At 42.6% G+C, this 20,028-nt stretch overlaps 1 protein-coding gene and 1 non-coding gene across 3 annotated transcripts in view; both read right to left on the reverse strand.

Annotated features, from left to right (window-relative positions):
• Window positions 1-19,143, reverse strand: part of POLR3E (RNA polymerase III subunit E) — a 109,250-nt gene extending 90,107 nt beyond the window's left edge. Inside the window, exons 1-6 of one of the 2 annotated variants that reach the window (XM_073591037.1) lie at window positions 19,010-19,143; window positions 14,410-14,510; window positions 10,873-10,923; window positions 4,736-4,813; window positions 4,467-4,582; window positions 894-976 (exon numbers count right to left, since the gene is read on the reverse strand). In XM_073591037.1, coding sequence (XP_073447138.1) covers window positions 894-976; window positions 4,467-4,582; window positions 4,736-4,813; window positions 10,873-10,923; window positions 14,410-14,445 — 364 coding nt within the window. In that variant the 5' untranslated portion in view covers window positions 14,446-14,510; window positions 19,010-19,143. Of the gene's footprint in view, window positions 1-893; window positions 977-4,466; window positions 4,583-4,735; window positions 4,814-10,872; window positions 10,924-14,409; window positions 14,511-19,009 lie in introns of those variants that run through there. The other variant, XM_073591038.1, reaches the window with a different exon arrangement.
• Window positions 19,144-19,222: 79 nt separating this feature from the next.
• Window positions 19,223-19,304, reverse strand: TRNAL-AAG (transfer RNA leucine (anticodon AAG)). The gene has a single exon. It is a non-coding gene; the product is annotated as a tRNA-Leu (tRNA).
• Between the last annotated feature and the right edge of the window lie 724 nt (window positions 19,305-20,028).

Genomic DNA, 20,028 nt, shown 5'->3' on the forward strand with positions numbered 1-20,028 from the left:
TATTAGAATACTTTAATTGCAGTAATCTGATACTGTTGAACTATAATATTAATTTACTTCCAGTGTGGTACTTCCGAGGAAGAATGTATTGTTAATTGGCATTGGAAACGCATTGGATGATTCTGGTTGGAAGCTTACTGTGGGGGTTCACCTCTATGACAGCAAACAACTGGATGTACCACATACTATGAAGTATAATCAAGTGATGATGACCCTCATTTTGCTGTTTTTATAATGCAATGTTGTAACCGTGTTCTAATACTCCCAAACTACAGGGATGGTTTTATAATTTGTAATGGAAATATAAAACGTAAAACTTTTTTAACTAAATATATATGGAGATTTTTACCTTTGTTGCCTACAAAATCCCAAAAAGAGGTTTTTGTATAGAATCCGACACTGTACTAATGGTACTAGCAGAGGGGCAGAGGACACTAAAGTGACGGAAGAGGGGTTTGGTGTTATGTGAAGGGGACAGAGCACTACAGTAGGGGAGTAGGGTTGATAAGAAGGGAGACAGAGGGCACCGCTATAAGGGGAGGGGCAGGAGAAACTACAGTGCATACTGTATCACAGAAGAACACAAATATAAGTATACTCTCCTGTGACCCACTTTGGTCATAACTCTCTTTTAAAATAAATACTTTTTCCACTAAATGAAAATGTCGCATCGAGACCTTACGCTGCATTGCTGGCACAGCTAGATAACAGCCACACCTCTCAGCATGTGTTCTCAAATAGACCTTCACTATATAGAAAGAGTAAAAAAAATGGAGGTTTGATAAAGAAACAGATATGCAGGTATTGCATTAACTATAACAGGGCTTAAGGATAGCTGTCCTCAAGCTGGAAGAGAGCAACTATAAAAAACATTAAGCATGACAATAATATACCTTTTCTATAGAATGCAGCTGCATATCGATTTGAGTTACTTGCAGCTTGTATGGATGAGAAGGTCTGTTTGTCCATAAGTTTCCTAGGAAAAAACAAAAAACACACATTAGGACACTATAATCTAAAAGACTCATAACAAAAAATATACACTAATGAAGTTTAACATCTTAGGGTTAACAACTTGCAGAACACGGGGACTAAAGCTGGCCATAGACAGCTCAAATATCAGCTGGTTCAGCAGGGACCACCTAAATTTTGAACTGTGTTTGGCTGTCCCTGTTTCCTTCATCCACCTTGTTTGTGCGGATGGAGGAAAATGGTTTTGTTTTTTTTATCAACCTGCTGACTGAGTGAAAAAACAAAAAACGTATCATCTATGTCCAACTTAAAACTGCCCATCTTGGGACTCTATTAAATTAAGGGTAATGAGAAGAGTAATACTTACATAGCATCATTATCTCACAACCCTAAACTGAATTTTATTTGCTTCACCCTTTAATATTGCAGTTACTCATTTTCTCATAACCAAATTAATCCCCACAGAGTTTCTAACAACTTTGTGTGCATAATAAATGTGGTGTACAAAAATCATATACAGTTGTGCTCATAAGTTTACATACCCTGGCAGAATTTATGATTTCATGACCATTTTTCTGAGAATATGAATAACACAAAAACTTTTCTTTTACTCATGGTTAGTGTTTGGCTGAAGCCATTTATTATCAACCGTGTTTACTCTTTTTAAATCATAATCACAACAGAAATGACACAAATGACCCTGATCAAAAGTTTACATACCCTGGTGATTTTGGTCTGATAACATGCACGCAAGTTGACACAAAGGGGTTTGAATGGCTATTAAAAGGTAACCATCCTCACCTGTGATCTGTTTGCTTGTAATTAGTGTGTGTGTGTGTATAAAAGGTCAATGAGTTTCTGGACTCCTGACAGACCCTTGCATCTTTCATCCAGTGTTGCACTGACATTTCTGGATTCTAAGTCACGGGGAAAGCAAACAAATTGTCAAAGGATCTGCGGGAAAAGGTAGTTGAACTGAATAAAACGGGAAAAGGATATAAAAAGATATCCAAGGAATTGAGAATGCCAATCAGCAGTGTTCACACTCTAATCAAGAAGTGGAAAATGAGGGGTTCTGTTGAAACTAAACCACGGTCAGGTAGACCAACTAAGTTTTCAGCTACAACTGCCAGAAAAATTGTTTGGGATGCAAAGAAAAACCTACAATTAACTTTAGGTGAAATACAGGACTCTGAAAACGTGGTATGGCTGTTTCAAGATGCACAATAAGGAGGCACTTGAAGAAAGATGGGCTGCATGGTCGAGTCCCCAGAAGAAAGCCATTACTACGCAAATGCCACAAAGTATCCCATTTACAATACACCTAAAAGCACAGAGACAAGCCTCAAACCTTCTGGTACAAAGTCATTTGGAGTGGTAAGACCAAAATTGAGCTTTTTGGTCACAACCATAAACGCTACATTTGGAGAGGAGTCAACAAGGCCTATGATGAAAGGTACACCATTCCTACTGTGAAACACAGAGGTGGATCGCTGATGTTTTGGGGATGTGTGAGCTACAAAAGGTACAAGAAATTTGGCAAAAACTGATGGCAAGATGAATGCAGTATGTTATCAAAAAATACTAGAGGAACATTTGCATTCATCAGCCAAGAAGCTGCGCATGGGACGTACTTGGACATTCCAACATGACAATGATCCAAAACACAAGGCCAAGTCAACCTGTCATTGGCTACAGCAGAATAAAGTGAAGGTCTCAGTCTCCTGACCTCAATATCATTGAGCCACTCTGGGGAGATCTCAAATGTGCAGTTCATGCAAGACAGCCCAAGAATTTACAGGAACTGGAGGCTTTTTGCCAAGAGGAATGGGCAGCTTTACCATCTGAGAAGATAAAGAGCCTCATCCATAAATACCACAAAAGACTTCAAGCTGTCGATGTTAAAGGGGGCAATACACGGTATTAAAGTGTAAGTAAACCCTTCTATTGTTTTCAACCAAGAAAGCTGCCATCTTTGCCTCAGTTTAAATCTACAGCTGCCATGATGCTGCACATGTGATCAGTTATGACACCAGCAATTGGATGGTTTGACAGTTTGGTTGAGAGCACAACCAATGGGAATGTTACATTTCCAGCACGTGCCGTAAATGAAAATGTTTTATGGATGGGTTTACTTCCGCTTAATGAACTGGAGTATGTCAATTTTGACCAGGGTGATTTTGGTCATTTCTGTTGCAATTATGATTTAACCACTTCAAAACAGGGCATTTTCACCCCCTTCCTGCTCAGGCCAGTTTTCAGCTTTCAGCACTGTAACATTTTGAATGACAATTGCGCGGTCATGCAACACTGTACCCAAATTAAATTTTTATCATTTTTTTCTTTTGGTGGTATTTGATCACCTCTGCGTTTTTTTTTGCATTATAAAACAAAAAAAAAGTGACAATTTTGAAAAAAACAAAAAAAACAAAAACAAAAAAAAAAAAAAACCACAATATTTTTTACTTTTTGCCATTATAAATATCCCATTTTTTTAAAACTAGTCTTTTCCTTAGTTTAGGCCAATATTTGTATTATTCATTTTTTTTTTTTACTAGTAATGGCGGTGATCTGCGATTTTTATCGTGACTGTGACATTGCGGCGGACAGATCGGACACTATTTTGGGACCAGTTACACTTTTACAGCGATCAGTGCTATAAATATGCGCCGATTACTGTATATATGTCACTGGCAGGGAAGGAGTTAACACTAGGGGGCGATCAAGGGGTTAAATGTGTTACCTAGGGAGTGATTCTAACTGTGGGGGGGGAGGGGACTGACTAGGGGAGGAGACATGATCTCTCTCCTCTCCCCTGACAGGACCTGGATCTGTGTGTTTACAAACACACAGATCCACGTTCCTGTTTTGTCACCAGCAATCGCGGGTGCCCAGTGAACATCGCGGCCACCGACACGCGCATCGGCTCCCGATTGACACGGCACGCACCCCCAATACCGCCGGGAATCGAGGATGTCATATGACGCCCGCCCAGGATGGGAGATCCCATCTGCAGATGTCATATGACTATGGGCGGGTAGGAAAGAAGTGGTTAAAGAGAGTAAACACAGTTGATTGATAATAAATGGCATTAGCCAAACACTAACCATGAGTGAAAGAAAAGTTTGTGTTATCATTTAAATTCTCTGAAAAATGGCCAAAAAAATCATAAATTCTGCCAGGGTATGTAAACTTATGAGCACAACTATCTAAAAGTATATCTTTATCTCCGAATGTGTTTTGTATATCCATTGAGATGACTGCAACCACAATTGCCTTTGTTCTAGCCGTCTTTTTTTAAACACTTTTTATTGGTTTTCTGAAACAATTGTACAATGCAGAGCCTTTGGGCATTCTCTGGCTCAAACAGCACAAAACAGTCAAAAACAAAAAAAAACAAAAAAAAACCCCAAAAACACAGCTACTACAATGAACCCTGCAGGTTGAAACCTGCGGATAGGAAACCCTTAAAAAAAAGGCAGCTGAAAACTTACGAGGAATAGGTACTGGTCTCATCATTGCTAGTGCCATCCACATTAAGAGCAATCTGTTCTCCTTTACTGCGGCAATAATTAGGACTCATCGCGTTAATGGCCATATCCATCTCCACCTAGAAAGTGATGTATAAGAAATAGTTATATTTTATGTTACTTGCAGTCACTTTTTATAGAGCACATGACATACCTAACAAGGCTATACACACACATGGCAGTAATCAGCAGGATGTATCGAGAAATGAATTCACAGATCAGATATATCCTACCTTCTGTTGCTTTGGCTTTATTCTTGCTGAAAGGTGTGGCACACCATCATAGGTCATCGATGCAGGCCGGACTGGGTACTAAGTAAAGAAGAATAAAAAAATTACAGATTTGCCTAAACTAGATATAAAATATACATTACTGCTACATAAGATATATTATTTTTCAATTTTAACCTGCAGCCAGTCAAGATTATCCAAAACTTCTAAAACCTTTTTCCCAATACTAAAATAACAAGATAGCATTTGTAGACAGGAGTCCCTGCACACACTTAATTGACTTGCTACTTTTCCAAACACTATGCACAAAACTTAAAGGATTAGCTCACCTTTATGGAAAAATTAATAAATCCTCATATATTTGCAGAAAAAAAAGTGCATTTATTTGTTCTTCCTAGCAAGAGCCTGGAAAGCATTGCACCCACGATCAGTAGATCATGAGTGCAATGTGGGCTCCTGCAGACGTGTCCTCTGGCTTTCAGTTCGTACCTTTGTACGGTATTTCTGCTTGAAAACCGGAGAAGATGTGAGTGGACTGCGAGAGCGCTCATTAGCACCTCTTCGGTCCAATAAAAATACAACTCTGTCTGTTGCGGTGGAAGACGGTACTTGTAGTTTGTTTATTCACAGGAAACTGAATAAATTATGCGGCCGTGTGGGTGGAGCCCCGCACAACCAGGTCCTGTTCAAAAAGTGACAGCAGGTGCAGGGAAAAGAACCCCAGCCCACTGCCATGGAGAAAGGGCATCAGAGGGAGAGTAGGCAGGAGCTGAAACATGTTACACCCTAAACACGGGTGGAGCAGGTAACATGTCCCGAAAGTCAGGTTATCCTTTAAAAGCATAACTAAACCCTTCTCTCCCCCAAGGATGTTGTCATCTTAGCCTCTCTTTAGATCTGCAGTTGCCATGGTGCTGCACACATGACCAGCAAGGATGAGCTTTGTTCTGTCCAAACCCAGTTCAGAATTGTTTTATAAGTAATTAATAATTTTAATATACTTTCAAACATTCTATTTTATCATAATGATATTTTTAATGTTGACCAATCTAGATATGCTTACTAATCTATATTAGAATATAATTGTTGTCATTGGGAATATTTTGCAATCATTTGAGATAAGGGATCATCAAGAAGATTGACATGTAGAGCACAACATTGTATTTATTAATTGCCCAATTAGGGATATTTTTTTAGATACTGACATTCAAACCAGATTGGCTAATATGTGTAGACAATACAAAATAACTGATAGACAAAATACAGGCATACCGAGAAAGAAACTTGTGTAAACATTATAATTAAACATACACATAATTTATAGACAGCATTGAGTATTAGAATGGTGGCATCCACATTTCCTGTGAACACAGGAAGTGATCACATATAAGATAGTTACAGTGGTGGGTGTAATGTCTCAAAAAATGAGTACCATGATGGCGATATGAATACTTCCTGCGGAAGCAGGAAATTACCTCATACGCTTAGTGGGATATAGTGAGACCTAACAGGAAGCCACCGCATACAATATGCAAGCCTTCTGACTACGTCTATGGGAGTACCAAGATCAGGGGTCTCAAACTGGCGGCCCTCCAGCTGTTGCGACACTACAAGTCCCATGAGGCATTGCAAGGCTGACAGTTACAAGCATGACTCCCACAGGCAAAGGCATGATGGGACTTGTAGTTTCGTAACAGCTGGAGGGCCGCCAGTTTGAGACCCCTGACCAAGATGGTGGTAACAACACTTTCGGTTCTGGCAGAATTTTACTGCGCACTCATTGAGAGTAGGAGTTACGGGGTGTAGTCGGCGGGACTTAATACATATAAGGCAACCAGTCATGGGTGCCACCAGCTTCTGAAGACGCCCAGTGGGGGGGCGAAACGCGTCAAGCTGAGGAGACCTAGTGACGGTTGTTTGCACGCCAAGGCGACGTTTTAAACATTTGATGTAAGTGTATTATTTTGGATTTTTATGAATAAAATTTAGAAGTATTACACTATATATCCTTTTCTCTTCATTGCCATATGCCTAATATGGATATCCAATCATCAGGAAAGTTGGGAAAGTGATAATTATATCTGGATATAGGATATACCTGACGTCTCTAATATATCGGTGGAAGGAAGTTGATATTTTCACCTACATATTGATTACATCCAGCAGCCCTAGCCATTGACGGGAGATGACATTCCAAATCTAATTCCAGGCGCATTTAAAGATTACTGTTGGCGAGTGGGGACCCAGAAGGGGAGCACGGAGTGTCACCAAGATCTACACCAACTGCATAATTTGCACAAGTTCAACACAGTATACGATTATATGGATTGACTTTATTTGTTTTGCACTATAATTGCACCGAGCACTTTACATTGTTAATTAATACTATGTTATTGATTATACTGATGTAGGCACTTTATTATACATGGTTTTATTGTTTGTTTATTGGAACAGCGCTGAGTATAACATTCATATTTCCAGTTCAGCATAACCTATGAGAAGCTGTCACATGATCATATCCCTGCCTGCCCAATCAGCTGCGGCCGGGGCAATCCCTTTCGCACAGCTGCACGCACACAAAGGGAAGAGAATACACGTGATGTCAGTGATCTAATATCAAACATGTTCTAACATTTATATAGCTGATTTAATAAGTTTGTTAGGTTCATTACAATATTGATTTTTAAAACATTAGGTGTCACTGTCTTTTGAAGTGCACCTTGTCATAAGAGAAGTACAGGGGCTGCAACTGCTGACCTTTTACTGAAAAAAAAAAGTCAGTTGCCTGGTGGTGTCTGGCTTTAATACTTTGACCTACAACTCTGCAATTTTTCATTTCTACACCTGTTATGGGTGTGTAAGAGCTGGAGTCAAAGCATGTCAGTCATTGAATGCCATTTTTGAAAGGAGAAGTCAGCAATGGGAGCATACATAATTCTGTCATGTGATGTGTACTTTAAGGTTATGGCATAGGCACTCCTAGCAAAGTCCTTAAAGTGGATGTAAACAGCCTCAGATTATACACACATGAAACAAATCTCCCTACATAAGTTTTACATGCATATCTGCTGTCTTCAGCTTTATATACCGTTTAGAAAGTGCACGTCCTGTTAGAATTTTCGCTTCCTCATTCAGCAGTAGCAGTGTAGCGTTGGATTACACTGGGGGGACAGCTGATTGGAGGAAAGGCACACACCCCCACTCCACATAGGCAGAGACTTCAGAGCTGTGAGTAGACCAGCTTTATGCTAATCTATTTATAGCACCCATCCTGACACAAAATTCAGGCTGGTTTTATCACATGTGTTGGAGAACTTGTCAGACGTTATCATGCTGATAACAGAAGAACGGAGCAGGAGAAAGCCACGGGACTTGGTGCTTTAAAGAAAGATAAGAAAACATTGCAGATATATGTGCCCAGCTCAAATTTCATGAATCAGGTTTACATCCACTTTAAGGGTATTGCAGTGGTTGCTCCTTCCCTGGTTGTCGAATGCACAGATTGTATGCACATGTATTGTTTCCTAGTACAACACAGGAACTGATTATGTGATCACAGTACACCCTCCAAGTTAGCATTAACTCATTTGAGAATAGACATTTTATTGCGCTATTAAAATATCTAAAGACATAGATAGACATACAGTATCTCACAAATGTGAGTACACCCCTCACATTTTTGTAAATGTTTTATTATATCTTTTCATGTGACAACACTGAAGAAATGACACTTCGCTACAATGTAAAGTAGTGAGTGTACAGCTTGTATAACTTTACAATGTAAATTTGCTGTCCCCTCAAAATAACTCAGCACACAGACATTAATGTCTAAACCACTGGCAACAAAAGTGAGTACACCCCTAAGTGAAAATGTCCAAATTGGGCCCAATTAGCCATTTTGCCTCCCTGGTGTCATTTGACTCGTTAGTGTTACAAGGTCTCAGGTGCGAATGGGGAGCAGGTGTGTTAAATTTGGTGTTATTGCTCTCACTCTCTAATTCTGGTCACTGGAAGTTCAACATGGCACCTCATGGCAAATAACTCTCTGAGGATCTGAAAAAAAGAATTGTTATACAATTCACATTGTGGCAAAGTGTAATTTCTTCAGTGTTGTCACATGAAAAGATAGAATAAAATATGTACAAAAATGTGAGGGGTGTACTTACTTTTGTGAGACACTGTAGATCAGGGGTAGGCAACCTTAGAGAGATGGAGATCTACTTGAACAACACGGATGAAGTCAAAGATCACCGGGTACAGTGTCCCGTTAGGGCCGGTTCACACCAGAACGCAGCGCCAGAAAGGCGTGTTCCAGGTGTGTTTCCTGCACCGTGTTCAAAATGCACTGCCTTTGCGATGATACATTGTTAACCCCAAATGTAGATTGCACAATGCAGTGGACATAAAAAAAAAAAAAAAAAAAAAAAAAAAAGTGCATCACAAGTGAATGCAGGGATCAGGAGTGGGTTGCGCTCAGAATGCAGGGATTGGGGGGGGGGGGGGTGATGTGAAGGGTGGTACAGAACACTGTTATGGGGGTGGCCCTGCCCATAGCAGGGGTGTCCCCCCCCCCTTTTCTCCCATAGAAGTGTCCACTGTCCCTTTTACATTACACCCCACACACAGTAGTGTCCTCTTCCCTTCCCTCCCATTGCAGCGTTTTATTGCATGCGATTGATCGCGTTTATTCTTATTACAAGGACTATAAACATCCCTTGTAATAGAAATAAGCATGACAGGTCATGTGCACGAGACTTAGAAGCAGCACAGTTCAGAGGGCAGTGGAGCTGGCCGAGCGACTATTCACATTAACATGCTGGTGATTGGTTGCTTTGACTTAGCAACCAATCACCTGCAGGATAACTAGAAAAGTCAACTTGGCCAGCTCCACCGCCCGCCCTGTGCTGCCTCTTGCTCTCTGTCGTACTGATGACAGCGGCGGAGGAGGCGGGGGGGGGGGGGAAGAGGAGGAGAGTGGACCAAAGGCATGGCAGAGAAAGACGATTGAGAAGACCGGCAGCTAGCAGTAGGAGGCGGGGTCAGTGGCGCAGACCTGTTCCCAGTCTACCTGTCACCTATCAGCGGTCGACAGGTAGCACGCGATCAACAGGTTGCCAACACCCCCTGTAGATAGATACAGAAGCAGTTTCGATTTTGCAATTTAAAGTGCTTGCAGTGTTCAAAATGCATACCAAAGTTCAATTTTTTTAGAACTCGGAATTCAGACTTATGTGTCCCAATAAATGAGCGCCTGCTAGTAAAATGCATTTGAAAAGTTTTAGATTTTTTTTATTATTTTGTTAGTCCACAAGCTTATCTGTCAGCAGCCTAAAGCTGCCCATACATAGCTTGAATATTGAGCGATTCCTGCTGAATCAGCTGAAATCTGAGCCATGGGTGGCCCTGTCAGCATCACTCATCACTCAGCTCAAAAAAGTCAATTTAAACACCGACTAAGCTAGATGGAAAATCACTGGTGTAGCAGAGACTGCATGAAATCAGATGTAGTTACTGTTTGGGTATTCAGCAACAGGTGCTGTGGTTGCTTGAGTACAATAGCAGGCAGTGGAGATTCCTCCATTCATGGTGGATGGAGAAATTGATAAGAAACTGTATTTCATGAACAGTATCCCTCTAATAAATGAGTCCACTACAATTACCAGATATCAAAATGTGGAACATTTAGGCCCAATTCACATTGCAACACAGAGTGGCAGGAGGGGTTCATTGCATCGGCCACCCTGCTTTGCCATCTACACTATGGGGCAGTGTGGTGCGCAATTCAGCGCATCATACAGCTCCCTTTTTTTTTTGTACGAGATTTATTTGAAGTGTACAAAACATATATTTAATTCACTGTAAAGTCGGGCAGCACAGGGTGATTCAGCCCGGTTCGCTGCAACAGACTGCAGCTGCTGGGCTGCGTTGCAGTGTGAATGGAACACATAGGAAACAATGGTTTCCTGTGTGTCCCTGTGGTAAAACATCTGTCAGCGCATATAGTGTGAATTTGCCCTTAGGATCCCAAACCAGCATTTGTGAAACAGAAAAAAAACAAATATATGACTGGCAGCAGAAAAAAAAAAACAACTTTAATCTGACTGCGTGTCTAGAATTTAAAGGACAATTTTTGACAATACCTGGAATAAGTATAGCTTCTCTGCCAAGCTCTTGGCCAGGAAAAGATCAATCTGAAATAAAGAAGTGCATCAGTTAAAGAAAGGTATTGTGTTGGGAAGACTGCTTCAGCAATGCCACAACAAAAAGCATAAAATGAAAATCAAAGTGGCATGAGCACCCTTAATCCATGCAATTTTACATTCATGTACCAACCGCTCATGATCTATGTCATATATGCTCTGTCTGTCAGTTGGAAGAGATGAAAGTGCATGCACTTTAAGTGGGTGTAAACCTCAGACATGAAATATGAAGAAAGCATATCAATCTATAGCGTGTACTCAATCCAGAGCACCAAGTGTAATCTCTGTGCCCTGTCTTGTTCCTCTGCTATCAGCATCAGTCACTTCTGACAAGTTTTCCTAGCACCAAGAGAAAAAAAACAATAGCGAATGAAGCTCCAGCACACAGCCTGTGATTGACAGCCTCAGCTCTGCTCCTGTGTGTTGTGTGCAGGGGTATGTGCCCCTTCCTTCCAATCAGAGCTCTCTTCACAGAGCTCTGCAGAGTGTAACCTCAGATCCCCAACCCCTGCTTTCTAAAAGCTCAGACAAGTTATATAAATTGTGGAAGAGATTGCTGCAGATAACACAAATTCTCCTACATAAGTTGAACCTGTTTATCTCTGTGTATCACCTGAGGCCAGTCACTTCATTGGGTATATGTAAGGGTTTACAACCAACCACTTTAAAGAAGCAAACTGCTGAGCACTGTAACCAATCATCTTTCATTTACCTATGAGTCTTGGCTACTATGAGTTATGGAACACAAAAGCAGTGTAGAGAGTGCCAAAGTGTTGCTGATATTCCGTTATGCAATAATGGTATTGGAATAACACTGTGGGGTGGATGATCAAATTATTTTTTGTATTTCTGGAATGGTCCTGATTTCAGAAAATACACAAAACTGACTGACATCAAATGATGAAAAAAAGCTGACAGCACCAGGTTTTAGAATGAAAATCACAGTATCCATTAAAGATCCTGACCAACAAGCATAGTGTCTCCTACAAATGCTAGAAAAAAATATAAATCAGCAGCCACTATACAGGTAATTAATGAGCCATGTCCAGGTTTCTATATTTTGTGCAAATTATTTGCATAACTGATTGCTGCTCCATTCTATTATCCTTTAACAAAAGAGTCTAACACGTCATCTGAGACTACTACAAGCCTACTGTCCCCTCTGAATTGGCTAATGTGTCCCAGCCATTAATGGGATTAGGAATAGTGCTGCTCACTATACATGACTCTACTCTCTGATTTTAAATGAGCTTCTTCCTTTTGCTATCAACCCAGTTTTATTAAGTATGTCAAGGACGATCTCTGCCACTGACTGCCCCTGCAAAGAAGCTGTTAGTTGCTCTGGGACAAAATACTGGCTGCAGAAGACTGGAGAGACTATGAGCACCATTGTTTCAAGTAGAGAAGGCCAACATGTGGGCTGTGTTGGTAAATAACGCAGAGGAGTCTCAGTTACAAAAGCAAGGCCTGCCAATGTACAGCACAGAAGAGAAAACTGACATGACATTAATAGGTACATTACTAGCCATTGGTGCTATACCTGGTAAATTATTTGTTGGTTGTCATCTTTGATGAAGGAAATGGTAAAGCTCTACAGAGGTGTAATTATGCTAAATAGCAGATAACCACAAGCCTGCATTTACACTAATGTAGCTCCTGAACGTGTGCAAAAATCACATGATTTTGTTCGCATTCAGAAAACAAATAAAATGCTTGTTGCACTCGTGGTGCCATATATTGGTAATTGCATTCCAAGTGCACCAAACAAGAACTGTATTCTTGCACTCCAAATGAGCCAGGCTGTTTAGAGGAGTTCAGAATAAGCCGTGGCAAGACCTTGACCTGCTCCTCAAATTTTAACCACAGCAGTATAACCTTGAATATGGCAGCTTTGTAGGTGTTCTCAAGCTGCCCTGAAATAACCATCTGCTGGGTACATGTGAAGTGACCTACAGCACTTTGCATAAGGGCCTGTGTCAAGGGGCTTTTGTCTGCTTCAAGCAGGTTCTGTATTCCCATAAGTCTAAAGGAATGCAAAACCTGCCTGAAGCAGGTTGAATACACGTCAAATAAACCCATCAACAAATTGGGAAGTACAGTGGCTAAGTGGTTAGCACTTCCACCTAGCAGCACCAGGGTCATTGGTTCAAATCCCAACCATGACACTACCTGCCTGGAGTATGCATGTTCTCATGTTTCCTCCAACACTTCAAACACGTTGCTAGGTTAACTGGATCCTGACCAAATTGGCCTAGTATATGAATGTGCGTTAGGGACCTTACATTGTAAGCACCTGGAGGGGTAGGGACTGAGGTGAATGTACAATATGTAAAGTGCTACGTAAATTGACAGCGCTATCTATATATGTACCTCTAATGAATTCCTTATGAAAAGTATGCCAAATTTATGACATTGACAGAAGCCCATCAATATACACAGGCTCTTTAGGTGTAACTACACATGAAATATTTAATTGCATTGTACCATCAGATTACCCTTGTGTTAAATTCATTAAAAAATGATTAATTCAAATGGTACAAATTAGCGAGGGCTCATTAAAAAAAAAATGCCATTCTTTACAAACACAAAATGTTTTTATGGTTTGTTCTTGTGTTAGCAAAATATCAACATGCTATATTTTTATTCTACCGACTTGCATTTTCCTATTCAAATTTGCTACACAACGCATCCAAAACACACCAAACCAGCACATGTAGCAAAGTGAAACTAACCACAACTTTTGGAGATTTGCCCCTTCTTCCTGTCCTGGTGACAATAATAACACAGACCGGGAGCAAGGGCTCCCACATGGGCCCAATGACAGCAATAGAAAACTCACAGATCTAACCCAGGGTCAGCACATTCCACACCGAGTGTCAATTTTACCAGTATTAGACAGTCAGCGTGCCAAAAAACACTAAAAAAAAAAAAAACCACCGTAGTCCAATTCATGCACCTTTAGACCTCAAATCATCCCCAATTCACACATTATCAAAAACCCATGGAGTTTTACAGGCATACCTGCTGCAGCTGGCAACTCAAGAGGAGGTGAAGGGTAGGCAGTTAAGCATCAGTGAGGTGGGCCACAGGTGCTGGAAGGCAGGCCAGGCTTTCTAATCAACAGCCTAGTGAACTGTTAATTATAGACTATCACAGTGGAGCTTTAGGATGCATGTAAAAAAAAAAAGTAATGGCATGCCCTGCCTAGGTTGCAAATGCCTAATTCTTGCCCATTCTATCCAAAACCACATGTCTAGGGTTACGCTTTAAAATGAACGTATGAAATATATGTGAGTGGCCCTATACATTCACATTAGCTAATTTTCATGCATCTTGTCATTTAAATGTTATGTGTAGCAGAGATCCTATTATAAAAGATTTTCCTAATGGAAAATGAAACCATCCTAAACATACAAGCAGTAATGAATGGAAAAATCGATCAGTAACTTAATAGTTCCTATGAATAAAAGACTCTACCTCTTGTATAATTGGATCGTCATCTTCATTTTCCATACTAATGGGGGACACACCAACAGCCTGTGTTCTTCAGGGTGCCAGGTAGAAAAGTGTTTTATCTCCTACAGAACAAAGCAAAAATATTCAATTAATTCACAAATGTCTTGACTTACAGTAATAAGAACCTGTATGGAAAGGATCAGTGCTTGTCAATCACCTGCTATATGAATGGCAGACACACCTACTTCCCCAACAACAAGGGTTCCTAGGACTGCTAACCTCATCCTGTTAACTCACACAATGCCAAATAAAATGAAAAAAAAAAGGTGAAACTTAGGAAAAAAGGTTCACAAGCCAAGTCACAATGTCATCTGAGAGACCTACATTGGCACAATTATTTGACATTCCAGTTGACTGGAACATACAATATTCCACTTAAAAAAATATATAACTAGTTGAAGTAGTAACTCATCTGTCAATTCTCCAGCATTATCTGACCATATTTATTTATTTTTTAGAGTCAAACAATTGGTGCATCTAATGTTACACTTTTACAGATGATGGGGTGCGGATAAATGTGTGCAGCCAAAACTATGCAGAAACGTCAATCCTGGATGCAAATTTACTGCACAAAGGGTTTGTCAGAAGCTCTATACACAGGTAACATGTACACAAATCTGACAGCCACAGCTGTACGTACACGGTGTGTACAGGGAAAGCTTACAACCACTGCCAAAAACCTACTGATTCTTGCTGGCGGCTGCCTCTGGACGCTGCTGTTCAGCCGTCTGAATGTAGCCTTACAGGAGAGACTAATGACTTATAGGTCGGTCTAATATTAGAGAATATATATATATATATATATATATATATATATATACACACACACACACACACAGGTACTACAGGTAATTTCATCCAATAAATATGAAAAATTAAAAAGCCCACAGCATTAGTGTTCCTTACATTTTGGTTCTTTGTTATTATGTGATCGATACTTATTTCCTGATAAGTATTGTGTTGCAAGCACTACTTTTTCCAGCTGCCCAGCACCAAACCGCAATGGTACTGTAGAATCACTGTGGTTTGGCGGCCACAAACATGCTGCGTTTCGGAAGTGTGTTTGGGGAACCATAACATTTAATGGCAGCTGCATTCAAGTATGTTGTGGGACATATGGACGGAACATGCCTTTCCTGCACTGCCCTTACAGTGGAACTCTACCGAAAAATGAAAGATGGAAGTTTCAGTTATTTTTTTCTCCTCCCCCTCCTCCACCATATTTATATTTTTTTTTTTATGGGTGTTGGGAAGCCAATACCTAGTTTTGACAGGTGCCTGCTTACACTTCCCCTACGACTGCCTAGACAATAAGAGTGGAAGACCACCCCCAACCTCCTGGGACATATCACACATCCCAGGAGTCTGTGGGACCATTTAGATAGCGTGGCACAGAGGGAAGCTGGCTGTGAAGCGGCAAGCAATCCCAGCCAGCTGCTCACAGTTAACATGGCCGCGTCAGGGACTTGAAGACCGGTGAAGAACTGGCCCGAGTGAGGACACTGCTGGATCCCTGAACAGTTAAGTGTCCTTTTATTAAAAGTCAGCAGTTAAAGTATTTATAGCTGCTGATTTTTGCAAGCTCTTGTTTAACCACTTGCCACCCAGGCCAATTCTGACATTTCTCTCCTACATGTAAAAATCATCCTTTTTTTGCTAGAAAATTACTCAGAACCCCCAAACATTATATATGTTTTTTTTTTTTAGCAGAGACCCTAGGGAATAAAATGGTTGTTGTTGCAACTTTTTATCTCGCACAGTATTTGCGCAATTTTTCAAACGCATTTTTTGGGGAAAAAAAACACTAAAGTTAGCCCAATCTTTTTGCATAATGTGAAAGATGATGTTACGCAAAGTAAATAGATACCCAACATGTCACGCTTTAAAATTGGGCGTTAAACTTCAGTACTTAAAAAAAGTCCCCATAGGCGATGCATTAAAAATGTTTACAGGTCACTTGTTTAGAGTTACAGAAGAGGTCTAGGGCTAGAATTATTGCTCTCGCTCCAACGTTCATGGCGATACCTCACGTGTGGTTATAACACCGTCTACATATGCGTTTGCTTCTTTTTTTTTTTACTTATATTTTTCTATTTTGACACTTTCCTTTTACATTTTTTTTTAACACTCTAATTCCTATTACAAGAAATGTAAACATCCCTGGTTATAGGTATAGGGCATGACAGGTCCCCAGATCTCTCCTCTATGCTGGAAAGCCTGAGATTAAAAAAAAAAAACAAAAAAACAAAACAAAACAAAAAAAAAAACACAATGATCTCAGGCTTCCCAGTGAAGGCAACGGCAATGTTTACAACTGCCGATCCTAGGCGCGATGCCATAACTTCACGTCCGGCCTCTGAAGGTCATAGAGACGCGGTATTCTCTATTCCTTCTCCGGCTTGCCGATCGCACAGGCAAGCCGGTAGAATTACTGGAGGGCGTGTCCCCTTTCTCCGCCTCCTGTAAAAACAATTAAGCTGCTGAACAGCCGCTACAATTGTTTTTACAGTGCAGGGAATCACTTGCTGTAAAAGAAGATATCTGAATGATGCCTGTAACTGCAGGCATCATTCAGATATCACCACTCAAAGTCTGCGACGTTATATGATGTTGTTGGGCGGGAAGTGGTTAAAGTGTAAGTTCCCCTTTACAGAAAATCTGTACGATAACCTTACACTAGTCCCCCTCCCCACCCCCCGCTGTACCATACCGCCCGCGACCCCCCCCGCTGTACCATACCGCCCGCGATCCCCCCCCGCTGTACCATACCGCCCGCGATCCCCCCCCGCTGTACCATACCGCCCGCGATCCCCCCCGCTGTACCATACCGCCCGCGATCCCCCCCGCTGTACCATACCGCCCGCGATCCCCCCCGCTGTACCATACCGCCCGCGATCCCCCCCGCTGTACCATACCGCCCGCGATCCCCCCCGCTGTACCATACCGCCCGCGATCCCCCCCGCTGTACCATACCGCCCGCGATCCCCCCCAGCTGTACCATACCGCCCGCGATCCCCCCCAGCTGTACCATACCGCCGCGATCCCCCCCCGCTGTACCATACCGCCGCGATCCCCCCCGCTGCACCATACCGCCCGCGATCCCCCCCGCTGCACCATACCGCCCGCGATCCCCCCCGCTGCACCATACCGCCCGCGATCCCCCCCGCTGCACCATACTGCCGCGATCCCCCCCGCTGTACCATACCGCCGCGATCCCCCCGCTGTACCATACCGCCGCGATCCCCCCGCTGTACCATACCGCCGCGATCCCCCCCCCCCGCTGTACCATACCGCCGCGATCCCCCCCCCCGCTGTACCATACCGCCGCGATCCCCCCCCCCGCTGTACCATACCGCCGCGATCCCCCCCCCGCTGTACCATACTGCCGCGATCCCCCGCTGTCAAACACCGACAAGCAGTTTCACTGGTCCAGGGATTTAAAACCCCCACAGAAGTTTCAGCCGTTTGTGTTTATTAAAAGTCAGCAGCTAAAAAAAAAAATAAGTGTAGCTGCTGACTTTTATTACACACACCTGTCCCATGATCCAGCCTCTTGAAGCCTCGCTTCTCTTTCCCCCACCTCTCCTTGGCGCCGGCATCACTAGTGTGAACAAGCTTGCTGCTTCACAGCCAGGTGTGAACAAGCTTGCTGCTTCACAGCCAGGTATGCGCAAGTCGCGCTGTGCGTCCTGAATGGCCGGGCAAACTTCTGTGACCCAGAAGATTGCAGGGAGGGGGAAGAGGAGAACTTCCGCAAACAGAAGTGGGAGCCGGGTACCTGTCAAAACTAGGTACCCGCTACTACCCCCCCCCCCCCCCTCAAAAAAATGACATGCCAAATGTGGCATAGGAGGGGGTAGGGATTCCTTAAAGAGGAAGTTCCATGTTTGGGTGGAACTCCGCTTTAATCTCGTGTCCGTATCGCTTTGCCTTGCCAGTACGGAGTACAGGGATTCTAATTGGTCAGCATCTTCACATGGATGGCGCTGACCAATGAGAAGCCATCCAGCCCATATGGTCAGCACTGTGAGGAGAGGAGAAAATCGTCAGAGCGATGAAGCGTTTTTTTTTTCGATGTCTGACAGCGGGGGAATCGCAGCAATCTGGTGCAGTGGTACCGGGGGGGTCCAGTGTAAGGTCCCTGTAAACTTACACTTTAAGCTAAGCACATACACATCACAATCTGATTGTACAATCTCCAGCAGATCCACCAACAACTATGTAATGACTTCTCATAGGACATGGTTGTTGGTAGATGGAAAGTTGAGTGTAAGGTGTGTGGTGTCCATTATATGGGGCCTGTGTGTGTCCTGAGGGCTCCATGGTGTCTGTCCCCTCCCCCTATCTCTGGGACTACAAGTCCCAGCATGCCCGCTGTTCTCAGAGCGCCCTGTGCCCGTCTACTCCACAATAACAGACCGGGGGAGGGGGACACTCCCGGCACGTCTGATAGAAGCTGACTGTCAGGCCTGCTACAGGTAGGTGATGTCACCTACACACCGTACCGTCTGAGCTCCGCCTGTACATCATCGCCCCGGTCACCTCACCGCTCCGCACCTACCTGACACACCGTCCTCCCGGTCAGTCTCCGCTCCTGTCACCAGCGGCCTCTCCGGCTCTCAGGAAGCAGCCATACTGCTTGTAATGCAGACACGTGGGAGCGGCTACTGTTACCCACAATGCTTAGCGCTCACTAAGGCCACCAATCAGAAGAGGGCGCTGTTGGTTAGTAAGAAGGAAAGAAAAATAAATCAAAAGGGAAAAAGAACAACTGTGGCAGCGGTGGGATTCGAACCCACGCCCCCGAAGAGACTGGAGCCTTAATCCAGCGCCTTAGACCGCTCGGCCACGCTACCTTGCACTGCTATGTGCTTATGTAGTGTGTGATAGAATGTTAATTGTACATTTCTATGAATTGATCTTAGACTACACACATTGTAGATTTTTAACACCTTGCTTACTGAGTACTTTCACCCCCTTCCTGCCCAGACCAATTTTTAGCTTTCTGTGCTGTCACACTTTGAATGACAATTGTGCGGTCATGCTACACTCTACTCAAATTCAATTTTTATCATTTTTTTTCACACAAGTGGAGCTTTCTTTTGGTGGTATTTAATCACCACTGGGGTTTTTGTTTTTTGCTAAAAAAAACAAAAAAAGACAGAAATTTTTGAAAAAAAAAAAAAAAACATGTTTCATAGTTTGTTATAAAATTTTGCAAACGGGTAATTTTTCTCCTTCATTGATATTCGCTGATGAGGCTGCACTGATGAGGCTGCACTGATGAGGCTGCACTGATGAGGCTGCACTTATAGGCACAGATAAGGCGACTGATAGGCACAGATAAGGCAACAATGATGGGCACTGATAGGCGGCACTGATGGGCACTAGTAGGTGGCACTGGTAGGTGGTATTGATAGGCAGCACTGGTGATGAGACACTGATTGGTGACATTTATAGGTGGCACTGATAACTGTGGGCACTGATGGGTGGTACTGTGAGCACTGGTGATGATGTCCCTCTCACAGCCGCCGGTGATCGGCTTTTTTTTTTCTCCTCACGCTACCAGCGTAAGGAGAA

Source organism: Aquarana catesbeiana, linkage group LG06 (assembly GCF_042186555.1).
Source record: "Aquarana catesbeiana isolate 2022-GZ linkage group LG06, ASM4218655v1, whole genome shotgun sequence".
NCBI classification, from domain to species: domain Eukaryota; kingdom Metazoa; phylum Chordata; class Amphibia; order Anura; family Ranidae; genus Aquarana; species Aquarana catesbeiana.